Source organism: Scaptodrosophila lebanonensis, unplaced genomic scaffold, assembly GCF_003285725.1.
Source record: "Scaptodrosophila lebanonensis strain 11010-0011.00,11010-0021.00 unplaced genomic scaffold, SlebRS2 tig00000053-arrow-pilon, whole genome shotgun sequence".
Taxonomy (NCBI): Eukaryota; Metazoa; Arthropoda; class Insecta; order Diptera; family Drosophilidae; genus Scaptodrosophila; species Scaptodrosophila lebanonensis.
Genome location: NW_022060548.1, coordinates 11930983 through 11953105, shown reverse-complemented (window position 1 = coordinate 11953105; position 22123 = coordinate 11930983). Strand labels below are relative to the sequence as shown.

General features: G+C 40.0%; 7 protein-coding genes across 9 annotated transcripts; 4 read left to right on the top strand and 3 right to left on the bottom strand.

The window, feature by feature from the left end:
* The first annotated feature begins 886 nt into the window (after window positions 1–886).
* LOC115623558 (probable multidrug resistance-associated protein lethal(2)03659) lies at window positions 887–11636 on the top strand. Its single transcript, XM_030517956.1, has 9 exons — window positions 887–1018; window positions 2141–2322; window positions 2391–2476; window positions 6339–6498; window positions 6565–6943; window positions 7501–9113; window positions 9173–9669; window positions 9734–10929; window positions 10987–11636. Exons 2-9 carry the CDS (start codon window positions 2246–2248, stop codon window positions 11023–11025), a joined length of 4047 nt encoding a protein of 1348 aa, XP_030373816.1. The 5' UTR covers window positions 887–1018; window positions 2141–2245; the 3' UTR covers window positions 11026–11636.
* A 19-nt stretch (window positions 11637–11655) lies between these two features.
* On the bottom strand, window positions 11656–14773 carry LOC115623565 (transmembrane protein 256). Of its 3 annotated transcripts, none has more exons than XR_003995419.1 (4): window positions 14457–14773; window positions 14084–14389; window positions 12033–12230; window positions 11656–11855 (listed from the first exon to the last, which is right to left on the bottom strand). XR_003995419.1 is itself a non-coding variant. In XM_030517962.1 (3 exons), exons 1-3 carry the CDS (start codon window positions 14547–14549, stop codon window positions 12087–12089), a joined length of 543 nt encoding a protein of 180 aa, XP_030373822.1. In that variant the 5' UTR covers window positions 14550–14773; the 3' UTR covers window positions 11915–12086. The 3 variants fall into 3 exon arrangements, 1 of the variants encoding a protein (XP_030373822.1); XR_003995420.1 differs by having other exon boundaries at window positions 11656–11852; XM_030517962.1 differs by lacking the exon at window positions 11656–11855 and having other exon boundaries at window positions 11915–12230.
* Window positions 14774–14914: 141 nt separating this feature from the next.
* Window positions 14915–16676, top strand: LOC115623563 (venom serine carboxypeptidase). The gene is made up of 2 exons (XM_030517959.1): window positions 14915–15049; window positions 15113–16676. The coding sequence occupies exon 2, from the start codon at window positions 15123–15125 to the stop codon at window positions 16560–16562; it is 1440 nt and encodes a 479-aa protein (XP_030373819.1). The 5' UTR covers window positions 14915–15049; window positions 15113–15122; the 3' UTR covers window positions 16563–16676.
* Window positions 16677–16707: 31 nt separating this feature from the next.
* On the bottom strand, window positions 16708–17694 carry LOC115623564 (rRNA methyltransferase 2, mitochondrial). The gene is made up of 2 exons (XM_030517961.1): window positions 17297–17694; window positions 16708–17240 (listed from the first exon to the last, which is right to left on the bottom strand). The coding sequence occupies exons 1-2, from the start codon at window positions 17660–17662 to the stop codon at window positions 16860–16862; spliced, it is 747 nt and encodes a 248-aa protein (XP_030373821.1). The 5' UTR covers window positions 17663–17694; the 3' UTR covers window positions 16708–16859.
* A 1217-nt stretch (window positions 17695–18911) lies between these two features.
* On the top strand, window positions 18912–19628 carry LOC115623968 (ras-like GTP-binding protein RhoL). Its single transcript, XM_030518536.1, has 2 exons — window positions 18912–19142; window positions 19195–19628. Exons 1-2 carry the CDS (start codon window positions 18912–18914, stop codon window positions 19519–19521), a joined length of 558 nt encoding a protein of 185 aa, XP_030374396.1. The 3' UTR covers window positions 19522–19628.
* Window positions 19629–19970: 342 nt separating this feature from the next.
* Window positions 19971–20874, top strand: LOC115623685 (transcription initiation factor TFIID subunit 9). The gene is made up of 2 exons (XM_030518155.1): window positions 19971–20155; window positions 20217–20874. The coding sequence occupies exons 1-2, from the start codon at window positions 20005–20007 to the stop codon at window positions 20801–20803; spliced, it is 738 nt and encodes a 245-aa protein (XP_030374015.1). The 5' UTR covers window positions 19971–20004; the 3' UTR covers window positions 20804–20874.
* LOC115623684 (replication factor C subunit 4) lies at window positions 20807–22114 on the bottom strand. The gene is made up of 3 exons (XM_030518154.1): window positions 21958–22114; window positions 21034–21901; window positions 20807–20975 (listed from the first exon to the last, which is right to left on the bottom strand). Exons 1-3 carry the CDS (start codon window positions 22071–22073, stop codon window positions 20889–20891), a joined length of 1071 nt encoding a protein of 356 aa, XP_030374014.1. The 5' UTR covers window positions 22074–22114; the 3' UTR covers window positions 20807–20888.
* Window positions 22115–22123: the final 9 nt, after the last annotated feature.

The window sequence follows — 22123 nt, the reverse complement described above, 5'->3', positions numbered from 1 at the left end:
CAGCAGCTGAAGCTTTCAGAAGTGGCTGTTGTCGCAGCTGCTTTTGATAAGAGCGTGTGTTATGGGTGAAGAGAGTGTGGAGAGAGGCGACACTCTCCGTTCATGCGAGTTGCTGCAGGAGCCGTCTCGCTGAGTCGCCCGGTTTGTTTAAGCTAGAGACAGATATGGGTCCTGCTTGTCCACACGCGTGTTCGTGTTCGGTCGTGTTAAATCAAAACTGCAGGAAAAACACAAAAATAAACCTAATCTCTAACAATTATTCGATAAAGCATTCTAATCTCTAACAATTATTCGATAAAGCATTCTCGACAGATGTCTCTTTTCGAAAAATTTACGTTCTGGTTGGAACTCAGATGATATGTAAATTTACATTTATTAATAATTGGAAACAAATTATTTCCATAAAATGTTATTAATTATGTGGCTTGAAAACTTATTTATTGGAACTAGTGAATACTAGTGGAATCACTAATCTAATATTAGCTTTTTTGCATATCGGAACATTTCCCAATTTGGAATCCGCATATTTTTGTCTAAATCGGAAACGGGAACAGCCATGATAAACTTTCCATAACTTACCTTAATGATGCAATTAAAAAAAAAACTTATTAACAATATAAACAAAAATGTATTGCACTGTGTTACGAAAAAATACGAGTCGTGCGTGCGCTTCCACGTTCTTAAAGCTCCATGCCGACCCATGCTGCCCTCTCTAGTCGCAGCGCGTCCGAGAGAGAGAGAGACTTGTTGCTTCTTGTTTTTATCACGCTCTTTACACGTTTGATCGCGCAACAGTCTGATAAGAGCAAGCACAGAATTCCACTCTGCTGCCTATAAATGGAGCACTACATCGGCCAAGAGCTAAGTTGTTGCCCATTGGTTAAACGCGGCAGACGGCAGCATTGTTTTCGCGGATAGTTCGTATTGGTGCACGTTTTTTTGTCCGTTTTTGGGGCTTTTCCCTGACAAGTGAAATTATTGGTAAAGTTGACGGCAATATCTATCGAGTGCCTTCCCAGTGAGTGGAAATTAAATACAATTTATGGAACCAATTGAAATGTTTTCGAGCTATAAAAATATTTGCTCAAATCGTACAAAATTACGAATATAACGTGCTTCTGAATTTAAGGCTAAAAAATACTTTGCAACGAATAACAAAAATCCTATTACACTTTAAACAATTTTTAGAATCAAATGCTGCTATCCTTTTAGGCAATTTAATGTTCATCAAACTAATAACTATTCAATAACATTTGTGAAATCGTTAACTTCTATCAAGAAAAAAAATCTTAATTAATTCATAGTAAATTCATAATTCATAATTAAGGACCCAGAAAGTGCTTTAAAATTAGTTATAATCATATCTTGTATTCAAATATTAATCAATTATGAACATAAAGTGCGTTCAAGTCCTTTCAAGAAAAAAAAAAAGAATGAGTTATAAATTATAAAAATTGGTTATGGAAATAATGTGGTTTTTATAATCAAACATTACAATTTCTTCAACAACAAAAAATAAATACTTAAATATGTTTTCGATGAGTGTTTGGAAATTCGTAAAAATTATGAAAAAAAAATCATGAATTACAATTGTTTTGAATTATAAAAAACAATTGTGAAAATAAAGTCTTGTGTATTTATTTTTTGAAAAGTATGTAGAACTAAATTTTTAATTTAAAAATTCTCAAAAGAAAATTAAAAATATATTTCAAAAGTCAATTTAAAGAAAATCGAAAACCACACGGTTGCTAAGGTATTTATATTGATGGCGAAATTGTCTTACGCTTTCGCATAAAACTGCTAATCACCATGAGTACAATTCTGGCCTAATCTCGCAAGTACTTGACTATTTAGGGTCTATCATTTAATGATAGCGATATGCTGTGGAAAATCGAGCTTACTTTAATATAATTGTGGGGCCTTCAGCAAATGTCAAATATAAACAATCCTAATTGTGTTATAAAAGCGCTTATCACTGGATGAGTTGTGTGTTTGTTTGAAATTATGGAATGGGGAAAATGCAGATAAAAGTAGATGTGAGGTTGAAGAGTTGACCCCCAAGAGAACTAAAAACGCTACTCAAGTTCTGATAACACGTAGCTAATCAGTTTGTTTATCTGTCTCTCTAACCCAATTCCAGAGGCTGCCGTTAAACTAAATGTGATCGCACCATAGTATATAAACAAATCGAAACCAGAAACCTTAATTGCAACTGAAACGAGCTCCATAAATAGAATTCACCAAAATGCAGTCAATGAAAGCCGATGAGTTGCCGCAAAATCCGCGCGAGCGCTCAAATCCGTTGTCAACGTTGATGTTCTGGTACGTATACCCCATAAGCTCTAATCTTTCAGCAAAACAGCTTATCTGATGAGTAACTACCGTTTTAGCTTTGCCATGCCCACATTTTTTAAAGGCCGCAAGAAAACTCTCAATGAAAATGATCTCTACCGTGCATTGGATGAACATAAATCGGGTGAGTTCATATATTTCTATTCCAGATTAGTATACCCTGATACGATGTTATGCACTCCATTTATAATTCTGTCTCTACATAGTATGCTTTTAGAACCTGATTTTCAAAATTTAGAGCTTTATAGAGTCTAGTCGAACTTATAATTCAAATGTTAGGAATTTAAAAAAATTATTTTTCGAAAAAAATATAATAATATTTTATATAATATAATTATTGTTATCAGTTCTAAATAAAGTTCTAAGTTAGTGAAACTTTTTTTAGTGAACAAATTTCGACTGCTTTTATTTCTTTAACAAATAAAACAAATTACAAATGTGACCTTCAAATTATACAAAACAAACATTAATGTTCTAATGTTCCAATAGCTAATGGTTCGAAATCGTTTTATTTGATTTTTATTTCCCCATTATATGAGAGACCTGGTTTGAATATCTCAACACATTTTGTTAAAAAAAAAAAAACATTGCATTTTTTAATGTAGGACCCTCCATTTGATGCTCTAAAGTTTGAATCGTCTTTTGTTATAAAATCATTTCCAGTTCTCGAATTTTTAGCAAATAATTCCAATGTTAAAACAAACTGTTAACTGTAATTATATATTTGTCAAATATAGTTTGAATTTTTGTTTATCAAACCGCTGTTTCGGTTAGCTTGCGTGTTTTTTTATATTTATCTTCCATTTGAGAATGCCTTTTGTTTTCAAAACTTTTCGCTGATGCTCGGATATATCTAAAGCTGTACGAAAACAGTGCTATGTCAGCATTGTAAAATATAATTGGCATATCCATATAACCATAAAGTCAGGCGAACGTGCCCAACTCCAAATAGTTGATGTTGTTGTTATTGTTGCTTAGAAAACATATACATATATTGTAAACATATCTTTGGCGGCTGCTTATTTTTTTTTTGCGACGTCAGCCCAAAATGCTGATTAATTACATTTTCCCCGAATGTGGCACAAAACGACGCCAGAGTCATGACCAGAAACGATGCGCACTGCGTTCTGCATACGAAATGAGCGCAATTTCTTGGATAATTGAATGGGACGGCCTCCCAACCCTAGAGATACTTTATGGGCGAGCAGCGGCTGCTTATAAGGCCCATCATACTCGTAATTCACCTGTACGCGCGTTTATTGTTAATAAATTTTGATTAAATTATTAAATTAACATTGTTGATAAGCATTACGTCGTCCGCCCCCTTTCTCCTCCTCCCTGGGCTTATCAGCGATAGCTGAGTACGTGACGTCATGCATGCTTAGCTGCTTAATGAGTAATAATAAAAGAAAAGTGTCTAACTGGCACTCGAGTGTTAAGTAAAACCCAATAAGTTGTTCGTTTAACACACACCCCAACCGAGCTTATTATAAGCAATTAACACCATTACACTGCACTTCTGCACCCAGACTTGTGCCCATTCTCTCTCTCATATTTCATTATAGTACTCGTACACTATAGCCAGGTATATGCAAAGTTTGGAATGTCTGTTGCAGGCAGCAGAAGACTTGGCAGATAGCTCGAAGCGGTAGAATTACATACAAGTACACCCGTCTGTCTGTATGAACATCGTGTGTCTTCAAACTATTATAACTAGGGACACCAAACATGGCATATAGACTGCTCTCATATATATGCACATTAAGTTTTTTGCAAATCATATATAGCTTCATTATTTGCAGCTCGAGGACTGCTGGGTCGATTCGAAGATAATACAATAGTCTACTAGTTTTTAACCCACTCATCGATAGTCTGTCTTTTTTATTGTGCACTTTGTACCAGATACTTGGGCATTACCAGGCTCGTGTTTGGAGAGGCAATACTCGTGCGCAACTAATCCCGATAGGGCCCCGAACACTTCCTTAACTTAAACAGCAGACAGGCACGTAACACATACATATCTGTACATCTGTACGAGTATATTGTCATATTCAGCAAATTACAAACACACTTCAGACCTGCTGTGTGTGTGAACTGAAGTGCTTGGCATTGAAAAATGTAACTCTTCTCGACAAATTTGTACCTACACGTATCCCCGATTAGATAAAGCAGAACGCTAAACTGTGGTGGGTATGAATGAAGAATGAATTTCACTAGGAAATTGGCAATAATTTATGGGAACAGGTGTAGAAAAATATCGGATCGCCTAATCTCTACAAATTTCGTAGAAGATACGAGTCTTTTACGAAAGTTGCTTGCCAACGCAAAGGTGCAAAGGCCTTTAAGGAGTTGCAGTTTCACAAATCAAGTCAGTTTTAGAAAGCGATTGATGTTATCACTTAATGGATCTAGGTTTTCAGTACTTCTTCGATTAACTAGATTAGCTTATGTTTAATTGCAATCTATGTTTATTTGCAAGTAATTAGAATAAGCTTGCTTAGTCTTTTCATTGGCTGTATATTTTAAAAACGGATATTTCCAGGACAGATATACAGAAGAGGCATACTAATTTTTCTAAATCTAATATTAATGATCACTTTTTTTTTAATTTTATGAAATGAAGCCATAAAGTTTGAAAATAAATGCTGACCTGCTTCCGGAATCCATTTATTATCCAGCTCTATGGCTGTGTTATCATTGTAAAAGGCTTTTTTCAGATAGATTAGAGCTTAAATTTACAATGAGCCATTAAATAATATATACGAGTATATATACATATTATACTCGTAGATTATCAACTTTTGTTAGCCTTCTGTTGCAAACCCTGTGGTTAAAAAAATCAACTTTTGATTTCTTCGTGCGAGTCTCAAGTGGCTGACAAAAATATGAGGTATTACGAATTATGACAAGCCAATGATACCAACATTTTGATTTGTGTCATTCAAGCTGATAATTCTGACAACGTCATAAGGTTTGACTTTTAAATATTACCTCCCCGAAACAGCTATATCATATGTATGTAGATACCCACTCGCATATCATTCGCATAATTGCCATAAAACAGATCCTATAACGAGTTCACAGCTCTTCCCCTGTTTTTGCAATTCACGTAATTTTTGTTGTTGTGGTCATTTTTTGTTTGTTTGAACAATAGTGTGGAATACTCGTATCTTATCGGCTTTTGAACAAATATTTATATAAGTAAACAATAAGTAATATTTAAGTATTGATTTAGAAGGCACTTAAGTTAGCGGCGAAGCTAATGTCACATTCGTAGAGGAAGTTCTTTGGACATGTGAAAAGCTTTGGGGATTAAAATAACAGCTGGTGGCTTGGTTAGCTGATAGATAAGTACGAATAGTCGCCGCTTAAGATATTGGGTCTTTTGTTCTATTACGGAGCCATAACTCATGCGAATTAGCGATGTGTGATTTCTACCTTGAACTTTGAATCGAATCATTATCAAGTTAACTGTAATCAGTGGTTAATAACTAGATTGATCCCATGATATATTGACATCCGATCTGTGGTCATTGCTTTCAATTTCGCAAGATATTAAAGGAATTGGAGATTTCTTTTCATGTCGGAATTTATCAAACACCCCATTGATAGCAAAAAATATTTATTTTGAGAACTCAGTATATTATTCCATAACTACTATAAATCAATAGTGCTCCATAATGAAGAACATTTTTATCTAAAGCAGACAGACAAAGGAAAAATTCATTTCCACACAAAATTTAAATGACAAAAACTATAGCACTGTAGACATGTTTTCCTTGAGAATTCGGCCCTAGATATGGGAAGAAAAAACCACATTATAGGAAGATTAAAAATATAGTATACCTGTATTGAACCCAAAATAATGGCATTCTTATTATAATGAATTTCTTGAATATCCAGAATATCTCTCTACTATTTGAAATTGCAGAGCATGTTCAATACACTGTTAAATCTAACGCTTTAATTGTGTTGTTTTTGTACAGATTATCTGGGCAGTCGTCTGAGTGCGGCCTGGGAGAACGAATTGGAGCAGAAGCGGAAAAAGAAGAAGAATCCCAGCCTGTTGCGCGCCTCGATGAGCGTTTTCGGCTGGCGCTTTGCCTGGCTGGGATTTGTGCTTTTTGTAGTGGAAATTGGATTCCGGTAAGGTGGACACGCCCTCTTCGTCGTGCCCATAAATATTCATTTATCAATATTATTTATTTGCAGAGTCACACAACCGCTCTTTCTGGGCGGTCTCGTCTCCTACTATGCGGACTCGAGCAACCAGAACGACGACAATCAGACCAAGGCCTATCTGTACGCCTTGGGCGTAATTTTGTGCAGTGCCCTCAATGTCCTCTTCATGCACCCCTATATGATGGGCATACTCCACACGGGCATGAAGATGCGCATTGCGATGTGCAGCATGATTTATCGGAAGGCGTTGCGTTTGAGTCGCACAGCATTGGGGGATACGACTATCGGACAGGTTGTAAATCTCATATCAAACGATGTTGGACGCTTGGATGTTTCCGTAATTCATATGAATTATTTATGGTTGGGACCACTCGAAATTGGAATTATTACATGGCTGATGTACCGTGAGGTAAGTGAAGCGCATGTTTAGACAAATAAACTAATTTTTCAAATATTGCTTGTCTTTATATAAAATGTGAGTGAAGCTAAAGGGCTGACATTTGTTCTAAAAGAATGTAGAGAAATTTAACCCTAATGTTGGGGAAAATTTAGTTCAATGGTCAAATAGGGGAAATGTTTTTATTCAGTTTTCATGTCTGATCTGATTGGATTCAATAAAAAATAGTTAAGATTTGTGGACAATTTTCATGGCATTTAGTAAAACGTTTTACCCCAAAAAAGGGTGCAACTGTTATGTCTCACTACATAAGAAGTTTTTTTTTTGTTTTCACTACATAAGAAATATTTGGTGGGGGGCGTACTTATACTACAATATAAATGAGTTCGTTGAATTTAAAATAAATGAAATCACTGGCACTTACGTGGGCTTTAATCATTTTTTCTTGTAGTTTGTAGAATTAGTTTCGCTGTCTAGACAGTCCTTAGGATTACCGGTTTGTTTATCTTAAGCTCCCCTTCTCTTTTTCTTATTGGTTCTCGTTTTCGTTTTGTTTTCCATTCTGGCAGATTGGCATTGCGGCGTTCTTTGGAGTCGCTGTCATGTTGCTCTTCATACCACTACAGGCGTTTTTGGGAAAGAAGACATCGGTGCTGCGCCTGCGCACCGCCCTGCGTACAGATGAGCGCGTCCGAATGATGAATGAGATCATTTCTGGTATACAGGTTATAAAGATGTACGCCTGGGAGATACCCTTCAGCAAAATGATTAATTTTACGCGTCGCAAGGAAATGAATGCGATCCGCCATGTCAACTATATACGAGGCACACTTCAGAGTTTCATAATGTTTGTCACACGCATCTCTGTGTTTGTCAGTCTCGTGGGTTTCGTGCTGCTCGGCCAGCTGCTGACAGCGGAGAGAGCTTTTGTGATCACTGCCTACTATAATATATTGCGAAATACGATGACCATCTACTTTCCCATGGGCATCTCACAATTCGCGGAGCTGTTGGTCTCCATTGGCCGCATTCAGAAGTTCATGTTGCATGAGGAGACAAAGGTGCGCGATAAGTCTCTGGATGCTGAGATCAATAATCAGAAACTGGGCAAGGGCGCTGGCTCTCTAGCCTTGGAACAACAGAATCCCGGCAATAATGGCGTTCTGCAGCCCTCCAATCCGAGCAGTCGTCGACAGAGTCAAGCGGATCATGGCATACATATCAGCAAACTGAAGGCCAAATGGGATTCCAAGGCCACGGAATACACTTTAGATAATATTAATTTGAAATTTAAGCCCAGGCAGCTGGTGGCGGTTATCGGACCAGTGGGTTCCGGCAAATCCAGTCTCATTCAAACAATTCTAGGGGAACTGCCCGCCGAGTCCGGCTCGGTGAAAGTCAATGGTACGTTCTCCTACGCCTCCCAGGAACCCTGGCTCTTCACAGGCACTGTGCGTCAAAACATCTTATTCGGGCTGCCCATGGACAAGCATCGTTATCGGACAGTGATCAAGAAGTGTGCCCTGGAACGTGACTTTGAACTCCTTCCCTATGCCGATAAGACTATTGTGGGAGAGCGTGGAGCGTCTTTGTCGGGCGGACAAAAAGCTCGAATTAGTTTGGCACGCGCTGTTTATCGCAAGGCGGACATCTACTTGCTAGACGATCCCTTGAGTGCTGTGGATACCCATGTGGGTCGGCATCTATTCGATCAGTGTATGCGCGACTTTCTGCGTGAGGAAATCGTGCTGCTAGTCACACATCAACTGCAGTTCCTAGAGCAAGCAGATCTCATTGTCATCATGGATAAGGGCAAGGTTAGTGCCATGGGTACGTATGAGTCGATGTCCAAGAGCGGTTTGGACTTCGCCCAACTGCTGACCGATCCCAGCAAGAAGGATGAGGGCGGTGGCGATGCATCCAACAAGAAGAACCTGTCCCGCCAAAATAGCAAATTGCGTGAGCGTCAGAATAGTGTGTCCTCCATGGAATCGGCCGCAGAATCCCTGGCCATGGAATCACCCATGCAGGTGCAGGAGTCACGTGAGGAGGGCAAGATAAGCTTTGGCCTCTATAAGAAGTACTTTGGCGCCCAGGGCATAACGCTCTTCCTGATCTTTGTGTTCTTCCTAATTGGCGCGCAGGTGCTGGCCTCTGGTGGAGATATCTTTCTCTCCTACTGGTAAGTTAGCTAAACTTTAAGGATAAACGCTGAGCTTAGCTTTAAATTGATGCTTGCAGGGTCAACAAATCCGGCGATAGTGCTGCAGAGACGTTAATGTCGCGCTTGCGCCGCGCTTTTAGATCTCAGATGCGAATTAATAGTGACACCGATCCCAAGGATATTTACTACTTCACTGCCATCAATGTGTCTGTGATTATATTTGCTTTGGTGCGTAGCTGGCTGTTCTTCTTTATGGCCGGCCGATCCTCCACAACACTGCATAACTCCATGTTCCATGGTGTGACCCGTGCGGCGATGCATTTCTTCAATGTGAATCCTTCGGGCCGTATATTAAATCGTTTCTCAAAGGATTTGGGTCAGCTGGATGAGATACTGCCCTCGGTCATGATGGATGTAATGCAAATCTTTCTGGCCCTTCTCGGCATTGTTGTCGTTCTCTGCATCGTTAATCCCTGGTATATTCTCTTTACGGCTATACTGGTTGTCATTTTCTACTTCTTGCGCACCTTCTATTTGAAAACGTCGCGTGATGTCAAGCGCCTGGAGGCCATAAGTAAGCTAACCACCATTGATCAACTTCTTGTCCAATAATAATTATATTCCCTGGCTTTTCCCAGCCCGCTCACCCATCTATTCGCATTTGGGCGCCTCCCTCACCGGACTCTCCACCATACGTGCTTTTGGCGCACAGCGAGAACTCATCGCGGAGTTCGACAACTATCAGGACATGCACAGTTCCGGCTATTATATGTTTCTGGCCACCAGTCGCGCCTTCGGCTACTGGTTGGACTGTGTGTGTGTCATCTATATAGCGATGATCACGCTGAGTTTCTTCCTCTTCTCGCCCGAAAACGGAGGCGATGTGGGTCTGGCCATCACCCAAGCCATGGGCATGACTGGCATGGTCCAATGGGGCATGCGCCAATCGGCCGAGCTAGAGAACACCATGACGTCGGTAGAACGTGTCACAGAGTACGAGGATCTGGAGCCCGAGGGCGAGTTTGAGTCGCGACCAGCGAAGAAGCCACCAAAGACCTGGCCCGAGCAAGGCAAGATCGTGTTCGATGATCTCAGTCTGCGCTATTTCCCAGATCCCAAGGCCGACTATGTGCTCAGATCGCTGAATATTGACATCAAGGAACGCGAAAAAGTTGGCATTGTGGGACGTACGGGTGCTGGCAAATCATCGCTCATCAATGCCCTCTTCCGGCTGTCCTACAACGAGGGTTCCGTCATCATTGACAGCCGCAACACCAGCGAACTGGGTCTGCACGATCTGCGCAGCAAAATCTCGATTATACCTCAGGAACCAGTGCTCTTTTCCGGTACCATGCGCTACAACCTCGACCCATTCGACGAGTACTCCGATAATAAGCTCTGGGAGTCTCTGGAAGAGGTCAAGCTGAAGGAGGTGGTCGCCGAGCTGCACGGCGGTCTGCAAGCCAAAATCTCCGAGGGTGGTACCAACTTCAGTGTCGGACAGCGCCAATTGGTGTGCCTGGCACGCGCCATTCTCCGTGAGAATCGCATTCTGGTGATGGACGAGGCTACGGCGAACGTGGATCCACAAACCGATGCGTTAATCCAAACCACAATTCGAAATAAATTCAAGGACTGCACAGTGCTGACCATCGCCCATCGTTTGCACACCGTAATGGACTCCGACAAGGTGTTGGTGATGGACGCGGGTCGGGCGGTGGAATTCGGTTCGCCATTCGAACTGTTAACGGTGAGCGAGAAGAAAGTCTTTCATGGCATGGTTAAGCAAACCGGCGATGCGACTTTCGATGCGCTGCTCAAGGTGGCTCAGAAGGTAAGTTCCAGTCCGGTTGATAGTCAAACTATGCTCAATCCCAAACTCTCTTCACAGGCACATGAGGATAATTTGCGCGCCAAAAAGGATTCTTGACATTTCGCCGTTCCGAAGGCATTCAAAGACTACATACTCAAAATACTGGAACCAATCACAAACCACCCGGCGGCTAATGCACGCATTCAGAAGACCTTTCTCTTTGCCGAGGCATCCAAACAGAAACTGTTGGGATAACATTAACGCATGCGAATGCTGTCCGACAGGCCGCACGCAGACCTCTAATAGAATCAAACAAAAGAATTTTATATATATACATATATAAATGTACAAATCATACAATTAATGTTCAGATTAGAAACTAAACTTAAAGAGATGGACAATAAGAAAGAGAGAGAGAGAGAGATAGAGAGCGCGGTTTAAAGAAAATCAAATCAATGCCAGTGCATGGAATGAAACCTGTTTTTTACCTGAAAAAAAGAATTATAAATAATAATATTGTGCAATAAACTAATTTTAGCTAAGCGCATGTCTGGTCTTCAAAAGACCTAATCGGCGCGGATATGTGTTCCAGTAATGACAATAAAAATATAAAAAAAAAACCTTGAATGGAAGAAAAACTATAAACTGTTACGCCTAGTATTAACGTATGTGTGTTTTTATAGTAATTTATATGATAATGTATACAATAAATGTAACATTTTATTAAATATGCTTTCATTTTTATTTTGTTTAATTTCATTTCCAACGATTTCGATTTCTATTTCGAATTAATGTACAATTAGACTTGCATTTCTTTTACAAAGAAAATTTATGCATTTAAATGTAAACAAATGAAACACAAGTATCTTCCATTAGCGACAAAGTTCACTTTTAAAAGCAAATCAGATATTTTCCATTAGCGCGTGTGTGATGTTCGCCAACAGCTGCTGCCGTGGCATTAAACAAATTAAAAAAAAAAAAAAGATAAGTCTAAAAACTGCTAATATAAATATTTATAATTATATGTATTATTAACACATTAAGGACGCATTAATTTAGCGGCTTGTAAACTAATGCAACTTTTACTTAGCTTAGCTTAAGTTATCTGCATCTTAATGGTTTACCTTTGCATAAATATTACTCTCATGCAGCTGAGAAGTGTAGACCTGTAATTCGAACTAAAAGACCAAGGACATCCAGGCGGCAATCAGGAAGAAGCCACCAATGGTGGCATAATGCTGCAATTTCTTATCACCCGTCAAGGCGCGATAATACATGCAGCCGCTGAAGAGGACCGTGCCCGTGGCCATAAGTACGCCGGTCTACAAAAAGAAACATCAAATCAATAATTAGTATGAGTTATAAATACAATTAGTGGGTAGTACCGTCAATTACTTTAAGCTCTGTGCATTTACTTGAGTGTTAGTGTTAGGACAATAATATTGTGCGCGCAAACAATATATAGTATTTGATGTTAGCTTTAGATGTTGTTGTTTATTTTAGTTTTTCAGGTAAGAAACACAAACAAAAAGAAAAGAAAACGCTCAAAAAATACATTTTACTTATTATATAAGGCTGATGAATACTTAAAAATGAGAACAACAAATTGAAATTCAATGATGGCATTACCATAAATATTTAAGCTGTCTTTTGGTACGTTTTTTGTAAACAAATACAAATATAATTATACTAAATAAATGTGTATAGAGCCCCGATTCCATATCATCTAAGAAACAAATGCCCATATCAGCCGAATATTTCAAACTGAAAAATTACTTTTAAGCTGCAATTAGTGGTTGTTGAACACTTAGCTTTAGCTTTTCAGAAATGCATTATATACATATATATATATATATACACACATATATAGATCGTTTGAAGGGGAATGAGTCAATTTTCAAAAACGCTTAGCAAATCAATGTTCGTACATACATATGTATATGTTTCAAATTTTTTGTAAGTGAAACCAATCAGCACTTAGAGAGATGGTCAATTAAATAGAATCAATGTTGAAAACTAAAGAAAAAACACAGCATGCTATCATAAATAATAACTGAACAATTATGTCAATACAGAAATACAAAAGTAACGCGAGTTGTTGTAAATTCCGTTCAAAGATTTAACTTTACAAATTTAAATGGTTTGTAAACAAATACCGAAAAGCTTTACAAGAAGAGTCAATAAAAAGTAAATAAATGTGCAAAAAATAAACTGAATTGTCTTTTGCTTTCAAATATAACTGCGATGCCCAATTGCGCTTCTTTGTCGAAATTGTCCTTAGAAGATTACAAAATTAATGAAAAATAAAAATTATTTTTGTTTGAAAAAATCATTTCTCTATGCGAAAAATATGTTTAATGTTTGCGATCCTTCAACTTAAACTCAAATATTCATTTAAATTCAATCCTAATTGCATTTTTAAGAAAATAAATATCACCATATAATATTATTATATTTAATGGTTTTTGTTTCAAAAATATTGAATTCGATTTTCAATTGATTTTTTTTACAAAAATAAATTTATAAAAAAAATTTCAACACAAATTAATAAAATATATATGCAATGTTCAATTTTTTTGTTTATAACTAAATAGAAAATAAATATTATTTTTAAATCTACTTTAAAGATGAAAAGCTTCATAGTGGATCAAAGCCCCTTTTTTTACTTTTGCATTTAAATAATTTAGTTGAAGTAAAAAAATTGCATTCTCAAGTGCTAATAATCTACAAAATTGTTGGGATTAAGATCGATCATTGGGAAAAAACCATTATTCCCTGTACCCGATGGTTAATTAAATCTTTATTTTTTTTACCCTGGTGTTTTTATTATTTTAATTTAGTTTAAATAATAATAAGCATATTTTTAATTTTTTAAATTCAAAAGGTTAGATTTTTCTGTACTTGCTGGACTTTTTCTAACATGTTGAAAGTCGAAATGGAATATTCCAAAATGAATGATCCTGTATTCAAGAATTAAGTTATTAAGGACTTAAAGAGAAATACATATATCGGACTACTGAGAATAGAATTCTATACAACAAAGTCAAAAAAAGAATAACATAAACGGTAACACCGTTTTTTATATTTTATACATATATATTTTTATACATATGTATGTATGTATGTAAGAAGGTAAGGTATTTTGATAAATGTAAGAATAAATTGATTTACTTACAAATATGGGGTAATGAGCCAGCGGCATTGCCATTAAGGCAAAGGAATGCAGGAAATGTATGCGATTAGCCACATCGCCGAATGATTGACTCTCCAGCTGCTCCTTTGGGTCGCTAATGTCCTTGAGAAAATATTTGCAATAAGCGCCCATAAAAATGGCCGACGCGCCGCTCAAGCCGGCGAGCCGCACAAAATGGTAGTTGCGACCGGCATAGGTGTACAAAGAGCTCTGAGCCACCACAATTTGTTGATAGGCCTCCTTAATTGGCGGTGCTTCGGGTGGGGGCAGCGTCTTGGGACGCAGACCCTGAAATTGCACAAAATTCCAAGATGTTGACGAAGATTTTTTTGTTTTGCAGTAATCTGATACTTACGAAGCTGCGAAATATTGCGCTTGTAGACGATATGACGGCGCGACTCAACGGGTTTCCCAGTGTTATATAGTCGAGCGTATCACCAAGTGCCATTATTGTGCGGTTTATTTCAGTTTATTTAAATTGGTAATCACAAAACTCACTTGCCGCTGGACCAGCTGTGGCCACCTACGATATAAATTTTTGTGTATGTGTGCTTGTGTGCGTTGACATGGAATGTACGGCGTTGCCACCGTGCCAGCAAGCCACAACTTTTACGTTATTCAGCTATACGGACTGTATATATATAAAAGTTGGCAAAGAAATGCATGTGATGTTGATATATGTATATTCGTTTTTGTGGAGCTATTTTTATGTTTTTCTGTGGCCGAGTAACCGATTTTTGTTTGAAAATGTCACAGCCAAATAGCCTGGCAGCATCATAGATGGCCTGTCAGGCAACGCTGACATTCTGCTTTTAAATACTTAGTTGACAGTGCAGTTTTGCCATTTAGAATTTGCCGGCACAGCGAGCGCTTTTAATTGTGTAAACAGGAGGCAATTTATAAAGTTGTTGTTGGTGATAGCAAGTTGCTGCGCTTATCTGCATATCGGTGAGTAGTTCAGTGATCCAAAGGCGTCTGTGAGTCAATTCCATATGCACATCTCATTAACAGGGGCTGAACAATGAAATATTACGTATGTTTCATCGTCGTTGCGGCGGCAATTTGCGCCGCGAATGCGATTCTAGGTCCACAGCCTCGCCGTCGTTCCTTTATTAATCCCTATCCACGACTCAAGTTGTTCACAGACAACGTTGATCCTGGCGAGCCGCTCTTCCTGACGTCCTTCATCCGTAATGCCTCGTTGCCAAGGCAAGACGTACAACAGATGGCTCAGGTTGTGGGCACACAGTTTCATGGCGTTGAGAGCTATGCGGGCTATCTAACCGTTGATCCCAACTACAACTCAAACATGTTCTTTTGGTATTTCCCCGCTGAGCAGGATCCGGACAATGCGCCCGTAATTTTGTGGCTGCAAGGTGGTCCCGGTGCCTCTTCCCTTTTCGGGTTGTTTACTGAGAACGGCCCACTGGAGGTGGATGCGCATGGCAAGCCGCAAAAGCGCAAATACTCGTGGAGCACAACGCACAATCTAATCTACATCGACAATCCTGTGGGCACCGGCTTCAGTTTTACCGATCAGGATGCAGGTTATGCCCGCAATGAACGCGATGTGGGCCGCAATTTGCACGAAGCCGTCATGCAGCTGTACGAGCTGTTTCAATGGAGCAATTCTACGGGCTTTTGGGTCACAGGTGAATCATATGCCGGCAAATATGTGCCAGCATTGGCATACCACATCCACAAAGTGCAAAGCGCCATTGAGCAGCGTGTCTATATTCCACTGAAGGGAATGGCTATTGGAAATGGGCTTTCGGATCCGTTGCATCAGCTGAAGTATGGCGATTATCTCTATCAGTTGGGACTAATCGATGACAACGCCCTGATTCAGTTCCATGACGCTGAAGCTAAGGGTGCGGCCTGCATCAAGAGACACGACATGGACTGCGCTTTCGAAGTCTTCGATACCCTTATACTGGGTGATCTCACTAATGGCTCGCTCTTTTCCAATCTAACCGGGTATACTTGGTACTATAATTACCTAAAAACTGAAGACGACGGCTCCGGTATAAAGATGGGCGAATTTCTGCAGTCGGGCGTTACACGTCGGGCCATCCATGTGGGCAACAAGACCTTCCACGATCTAGACAAGGAGAACAAAGTCGAGGAGTTCTTGAAACGCGATGTCATGGACACGGTGGCCCCTTGGGTGGCGGAGCTCCTGCAGCATTACACCACCTGCATCTACAATGGCCAATTGGACATAATTGTCGCCTATCCACTGACGCGCAATTATCTGAATCACTTAAAGTTTCCCGGCTCCGATCGCTATAAGGTGGCTCCCCGAGAGATTTGGCGTGTTGATGGCGAAATCGCTGGCTTTGTGAAGCACGCCGGACATCTGGTCGAGATAATGGTCCGTAACGCTGGGCATATGGCGCCCCACGATCAGCCTAAATGGATGTATGAGATGATCAATCATCTCACACACTACAAGCACTAGATTATAAATTGCAATGGGCCCGCGAGCTTTAAACAATATTACACACTTTGTTATCTGATCAAATTTTATAACATGGGTTATGCAATAAAATATAAATGTAATTTTTAAAAGAAATGTTAACTGATCAAAAATTTTGAGCAGATAATTGATTTTAAATAAAAAAATAATATATTTTTTAATCAGTTGTGTAACTATTCTTTCAGTTCTTTTAGAAAGGTGCTGCGAACTTTTCAAAGTAACGCGAATGACTCGAAAATCGTGAATCGGAAAACTACAAGATCAAAAAGAATTAACTAGCTACGTACTGCTTTCTTTTTGTGTACCCTTAAAGCTACGCGCTACTAGGAAGTGTTCGGCTGAATCGCTGCGACTCGCTCTTGGCTTGACGCGCTTCACCTTCTCGTAGAAGCGTAGGATATCCCGCTCTAGCTTGGGCACATCTCCATTATCCCAGACCTTGACCACCAAGTTGGCATGCGGCGCCGACATGGATATGGCAAAGCGCAGCACTACATAGCACAGATTGATGATGTTTTCTTGGTCGAGCATGCGAATCCCCGTGGCATTCGGCGCCATGTCGGACAATACACAATTAACGGGCCGATCGCCCAGCGCCTCCCGTAATCTTTGCTGCGAGGCGGGTTTGGTAAAGTCCATGCCACCGAAAATTGTGGCGCCCTACCAAAGCATTATTAAACGACTTACATGTGTAAATATATTTAAACTGCACTCACCGGCACGGCATGAAAATGCAGCCGATCGATGCTGAAAACAGCGCCGACGGGCGCCTTTTCTATGTTTCCGGTGGCATTGGTGCGTTCGACGGCCACTTGGCTCCAACTGCCTGGTGCTGCTCCACAATCCAGAACCGCATCGCCGGGTTTCAGAATTTTGTATTTGTCGTCGATTTCCAGCAACTTAAAGGCGCTGCGGCAACGAAAATTCAACATTCGCGCCTTCTCCACATACGGATCCGCCAATTGGCGTGTCAGCCAATCCTGGGAGCTCTTGCTCTTCCCCTTCAGATTGTGGGGCTGTTGCTTAGCATATTGTAGGCTGGTGTGTGTCTGCAGCAGTCGTTTAATTAAAAAATTCCTCATAATTGTGCCTCATCGCCTAGAATTCGGTTCCCAAACAATGCCAGCTGTTACACTATGCAACAAAATTTGACTTCCAATTGTAGATTTCATTAACAAAGTCTGCCAGTTACATTCGGTTAGTGGATGTGTTTAGGCTTAGTTTAAAGGCAGTTATATCCATTTTCATTCTTAATTTATTATTTCGCTGCGGCTCCTTCATCAATTACTATGGCGCGTAACTGTGTCCGCTAGATGGCATTTTCTGAGATTTGTTCCCAGCTGTTGACGGGTTTTTCTTACCACGCCGGACGTTGGCGTTGCCACTCCGCCTTTTTTTTTTAAATAAATTAACAACCAATTTGAGTAACTGTTTTGTTTATACACAGTAATCAGCTATAGTCCCAATCCTAAACCACTTATGTACTAATAATTATGCTCATTCTAGTACCCAGTGAAAAAGTGAGTGGTATCAACAAATATTCTCAATTGATTGACTGTCTTATACTATAAATTGGGCCTAAATTATTTTTACGAAATTTTAGATTAAAGCTATAGACAGCCATGCAAACAATAAGCACCTCAATTTATCGAATATTTTATAGTTATTGTGCCATCAAACCCAATCAAATTTCTGAACTAAACAGTTTTTTGTTAGTTTTCTGCTATTTGGCATTTGCTTCTTAGGGTCTACTTGTAAATTTTGTGTGAATTCTTTGCACGCATATTACCCTGATTTATCTTCAATCTAGACAAATAACTTCTTAAGTTCCATACCAAAAGAGGTAATTAAATTAAGAACAGAACTCTACTTATAAAGCATTTGTCACAATCGCATTCTTGTGGCTTATAGATTTTTAAATGCTTCGCTATATCGGACTTAAGCTGTTCCTTCAATAAAAAACCTTATACACTTTTATAAGCTATTTTTATTGATGCGAAAATTATCGCAGAGCCCATGAATGTACATTTATTTATTTCAAAATAAAATTCAATCAAAGTCTTTCACTCTAGTGGTACGGAAATAAATATTTATGTCTGGCTGTGATTCGTGTTTTTGGATTTTAAATGATTAGTTTGCAGAACAAATCGGACACACAAATTCAAGCGAGTATATGCGGCTCAGAATTTCATATACTTGTGACTAAAACTTTGATCCCATTAGTAGTAGTTGTATTAAAGCGCTATAAGACTTTATGAACACGAAAAAACAAATAGTAGGCCGTTATTTTGCAATACAATTTATTACTCTTGCTCAGAAAAAGTTTATAAAATGGCAGCGCCAGACCCGTATAAAATAGTGATCGTCGGCGATGGATATGTAGGCAAGACCTGCTTGCTACTCTCCCATATTACGAATGAGTTTCCCGGCGGATACGCGCCTACAATTTTTGAGAATTATTCATGCCAAATCGAGGTGGACTTCAAAGAATACACTCTATTGTTGTGGGATACGTCTGGGCAGGAGATATATTCTTGCATAAGAACCCTATGCTATCCGAATGTAAGTAAGCTTATCATGTTTCTAAAAGGACTACACTATTTCCTTACCGCAGACGAAATGCTTCATAGTATGCTATGCGATCGATAATCGGCGTTCCTTTGAAAATGTTAGACATAAATGGGTGCCAGAAATACGCGAACTCACACAATCTAATAACGTCTCCATCTTGGTAGTGGCTGCCAAGTCCGATTTGCGCGCAAACAATGCAACCGAGTGTGTTACCACAATGGAAGGCATATCTCTATGCAAGGAAATAAAAGCTGATTGCTTTGTCGAGTGTTCGGCACGGAGCAAAAGGAGTAACAGTGTGTTTGTTCAGGCTATACGCATTATAAAGCGAAAAGAGTGCCGCAAGTCGTCTAGGTGCCAAATACTCTAACAATAATACATCGTTTGCGAGCTGCTATGAAACAAAGGAATGGTTTTACATGTCCGTTTTAAGTTTTTTTTCGAATGGTACCATTAAATTTCGTTATATTTTACAAACATAAAGTTATTTTTTTTTAAATAGCATTTAATATTTTTTTTTAAATAGCATTTAATTAAATTCTATGAATGGCCGTTTTATCTGTTGAAAATAAATGTATTAATCAAAGTGTATTGAACGTTTATTCGTAAATTTTTATAAATGAAAGTTACAGTTGGAGCTAACAAATTAAAACCAGTTGCAGGAATCCCACTAAAAAGGTGCATTACTGGTTTATTATAAACCGTTGGTCATCGTTCGAATAAAACAGATGGGTAGCACTGTATGGCTATCTTTTTACCTTTGCAGCCCTGCACAAATATCGAAAAGGGGCAGCTTTTCACATCACTAGTGTCGGACGAAAGAAGTAAACCGCTAGTTGACAAGTTATTAAAAATGAGCGGGGAAAAGGCTGAAAAAGCCAAAATATCTACACAAATTAAACATGTGCCAAAGGATGCACAAGTTATAATGTCCATATTGAAGGAAATGAACATACAGGAGTACGAACCAAGGGTAGTAAATCAGCTGCTGGAATTCACATTTCGTAAGTTACCATAAAAACATAACAAACCACAATTATCATGACACTCTCGTATGCCCTGCAGGTTATGTGACCTGCATATTGGACGATGCCAAAGTCTATGCGAACCATGCGCGCAAAAAGACCATTGATCTGGAGGATGTAAAACTAGCCACAGAAATGGCGCTGGACAAGAGCTTCACAGGTCCACCATCGCGACATGTTCTGGCAAAGGTGGCCGAGCAGCGCAATTCGATGCCCTTGCCACCGATCAAGCCGCATTGTGGCTTACGTTTGCCACCAGACCGTTACTGCCTAACCGGCGTCAACTACAAGCTGCGCGCCACAAATCAACCGAAGAAAATGACCAAATCGGCGCTGGAGGGGCGCACTATAAAGACTGTGGTTAAGCCCGTCTCTAGCGCCAATGGACCCAAACGCGCACATCCGATAGTGGGCAAACAGCAAGTCGTTACCATTCCCAAGCCAGTCATTAAGTTTACAACAACAACCAAAACCGTCTCCGCCGTAGAGGTGAAAAATGAACCGGCTGGAGGGGACATGAAAATGGAGGTGGACACAGACGCCGCAGCTGTGGGCAGCATTGCTAGTAGCAGCGTGGCCGTAAAACGGGAGCGTGATGAGGACGATTTCGAGTTTGTAGGCAATTAGATGAACATTCGCATACAAATATATATATTCGAATAAATTCAATGTGCTTACGAACTAAACAAATACAGGAATGTGAATGTGTTATTCATTTGAGTGCCAACATTATTTGACAGCCGAGATCCATGATTTGCAGATACTCGGAGCCGCCATCCTGCAACCTGAAAGCGCACTCCTGCAAAAAAAAACTTTATTAGAGAGGGAATTGTTTCAAACGGCTATCGGCCACTTACACCCAACTTGTCACATATGATGGCCTTTTCCTTGTCGGTGAGCGTTTCAGCGCGCACTATGAACTCCACAAGCTGCTCCATCATTTGACCCACGCTATATGCCGAGTACCCGATTTCAGCCACAAATTCCTCCAATTTCTCATATTTGCCCGAACGGCAAACTTCCAAATAGTCGTGAAGATAACTCTCCGGTATAATACCCGACATCTCGAGAAGATCGGCTGAACTTACGCAATGCTCAGCACCCTTTAGGCGATAGCAGGACTGCAATGTGGTTATGGCGCGCCGCATATCGCCGCCAGATATCTGCACAATGGACTTGTAGGCGTCCGGCTCGATCTTGACGCCCTCCAGCTCACAAATGTGCTGCAATCGTGCAATGATTTTCTCCTCCCCGAGTGGCTTGAAGCGAAACTTGGTGCAACGTGAAGTTATGGGCACAATAATTCGCGATACATAATTACAGACCAGACAGAAGCGTGTGCTGCGACTCTCCTTTTCCATGGTGCGACGTAAAGCCGCTTGTGCCGCATGCGTCATGGAATCGGCCTCATCCAACACAATTATCTTGAAGGGCGGACATGGACGACCATCGGGACGCACACCGCTCGCTGTTAGTTGCGCGAAATTCTTGATTTTGGTGCGCACCACATTAATGCCACGCTCATCGGAGGCATTCAGCTCCAGTATACGATCGCAGTACATATCGCCAAAAATTTGACGAGCTGCGGCCAGAATGGTGCTCGTCTTTCCCGTACCTGGAGGACCGTAGAGAAGCATATTGGGCAAATCGGCTCCTTCGACACATTTACGCAGCACAGCCACAACTTCTGCCTGCTCGACCACATCTTCCACGCTCCGGGGCCGGCTATTAGGAAGCAAAACAATTATAACCACAACAACAAAAAGCTTAAATGCTCTTACTATTTCTCCACCCAGGGTGCCGGGGGCTTGCGACGTTCCGTAACGGTTGGTTTCTCCTTCTCTGAAGCGCTGGCAGTGGCTACAGCGGTTTTACTGTTTTTTAGAAATGCCTGCATTTTGTATAAAATATTTGCACTTGCATCAAAATTTTGGCGCGAGCTGCAAC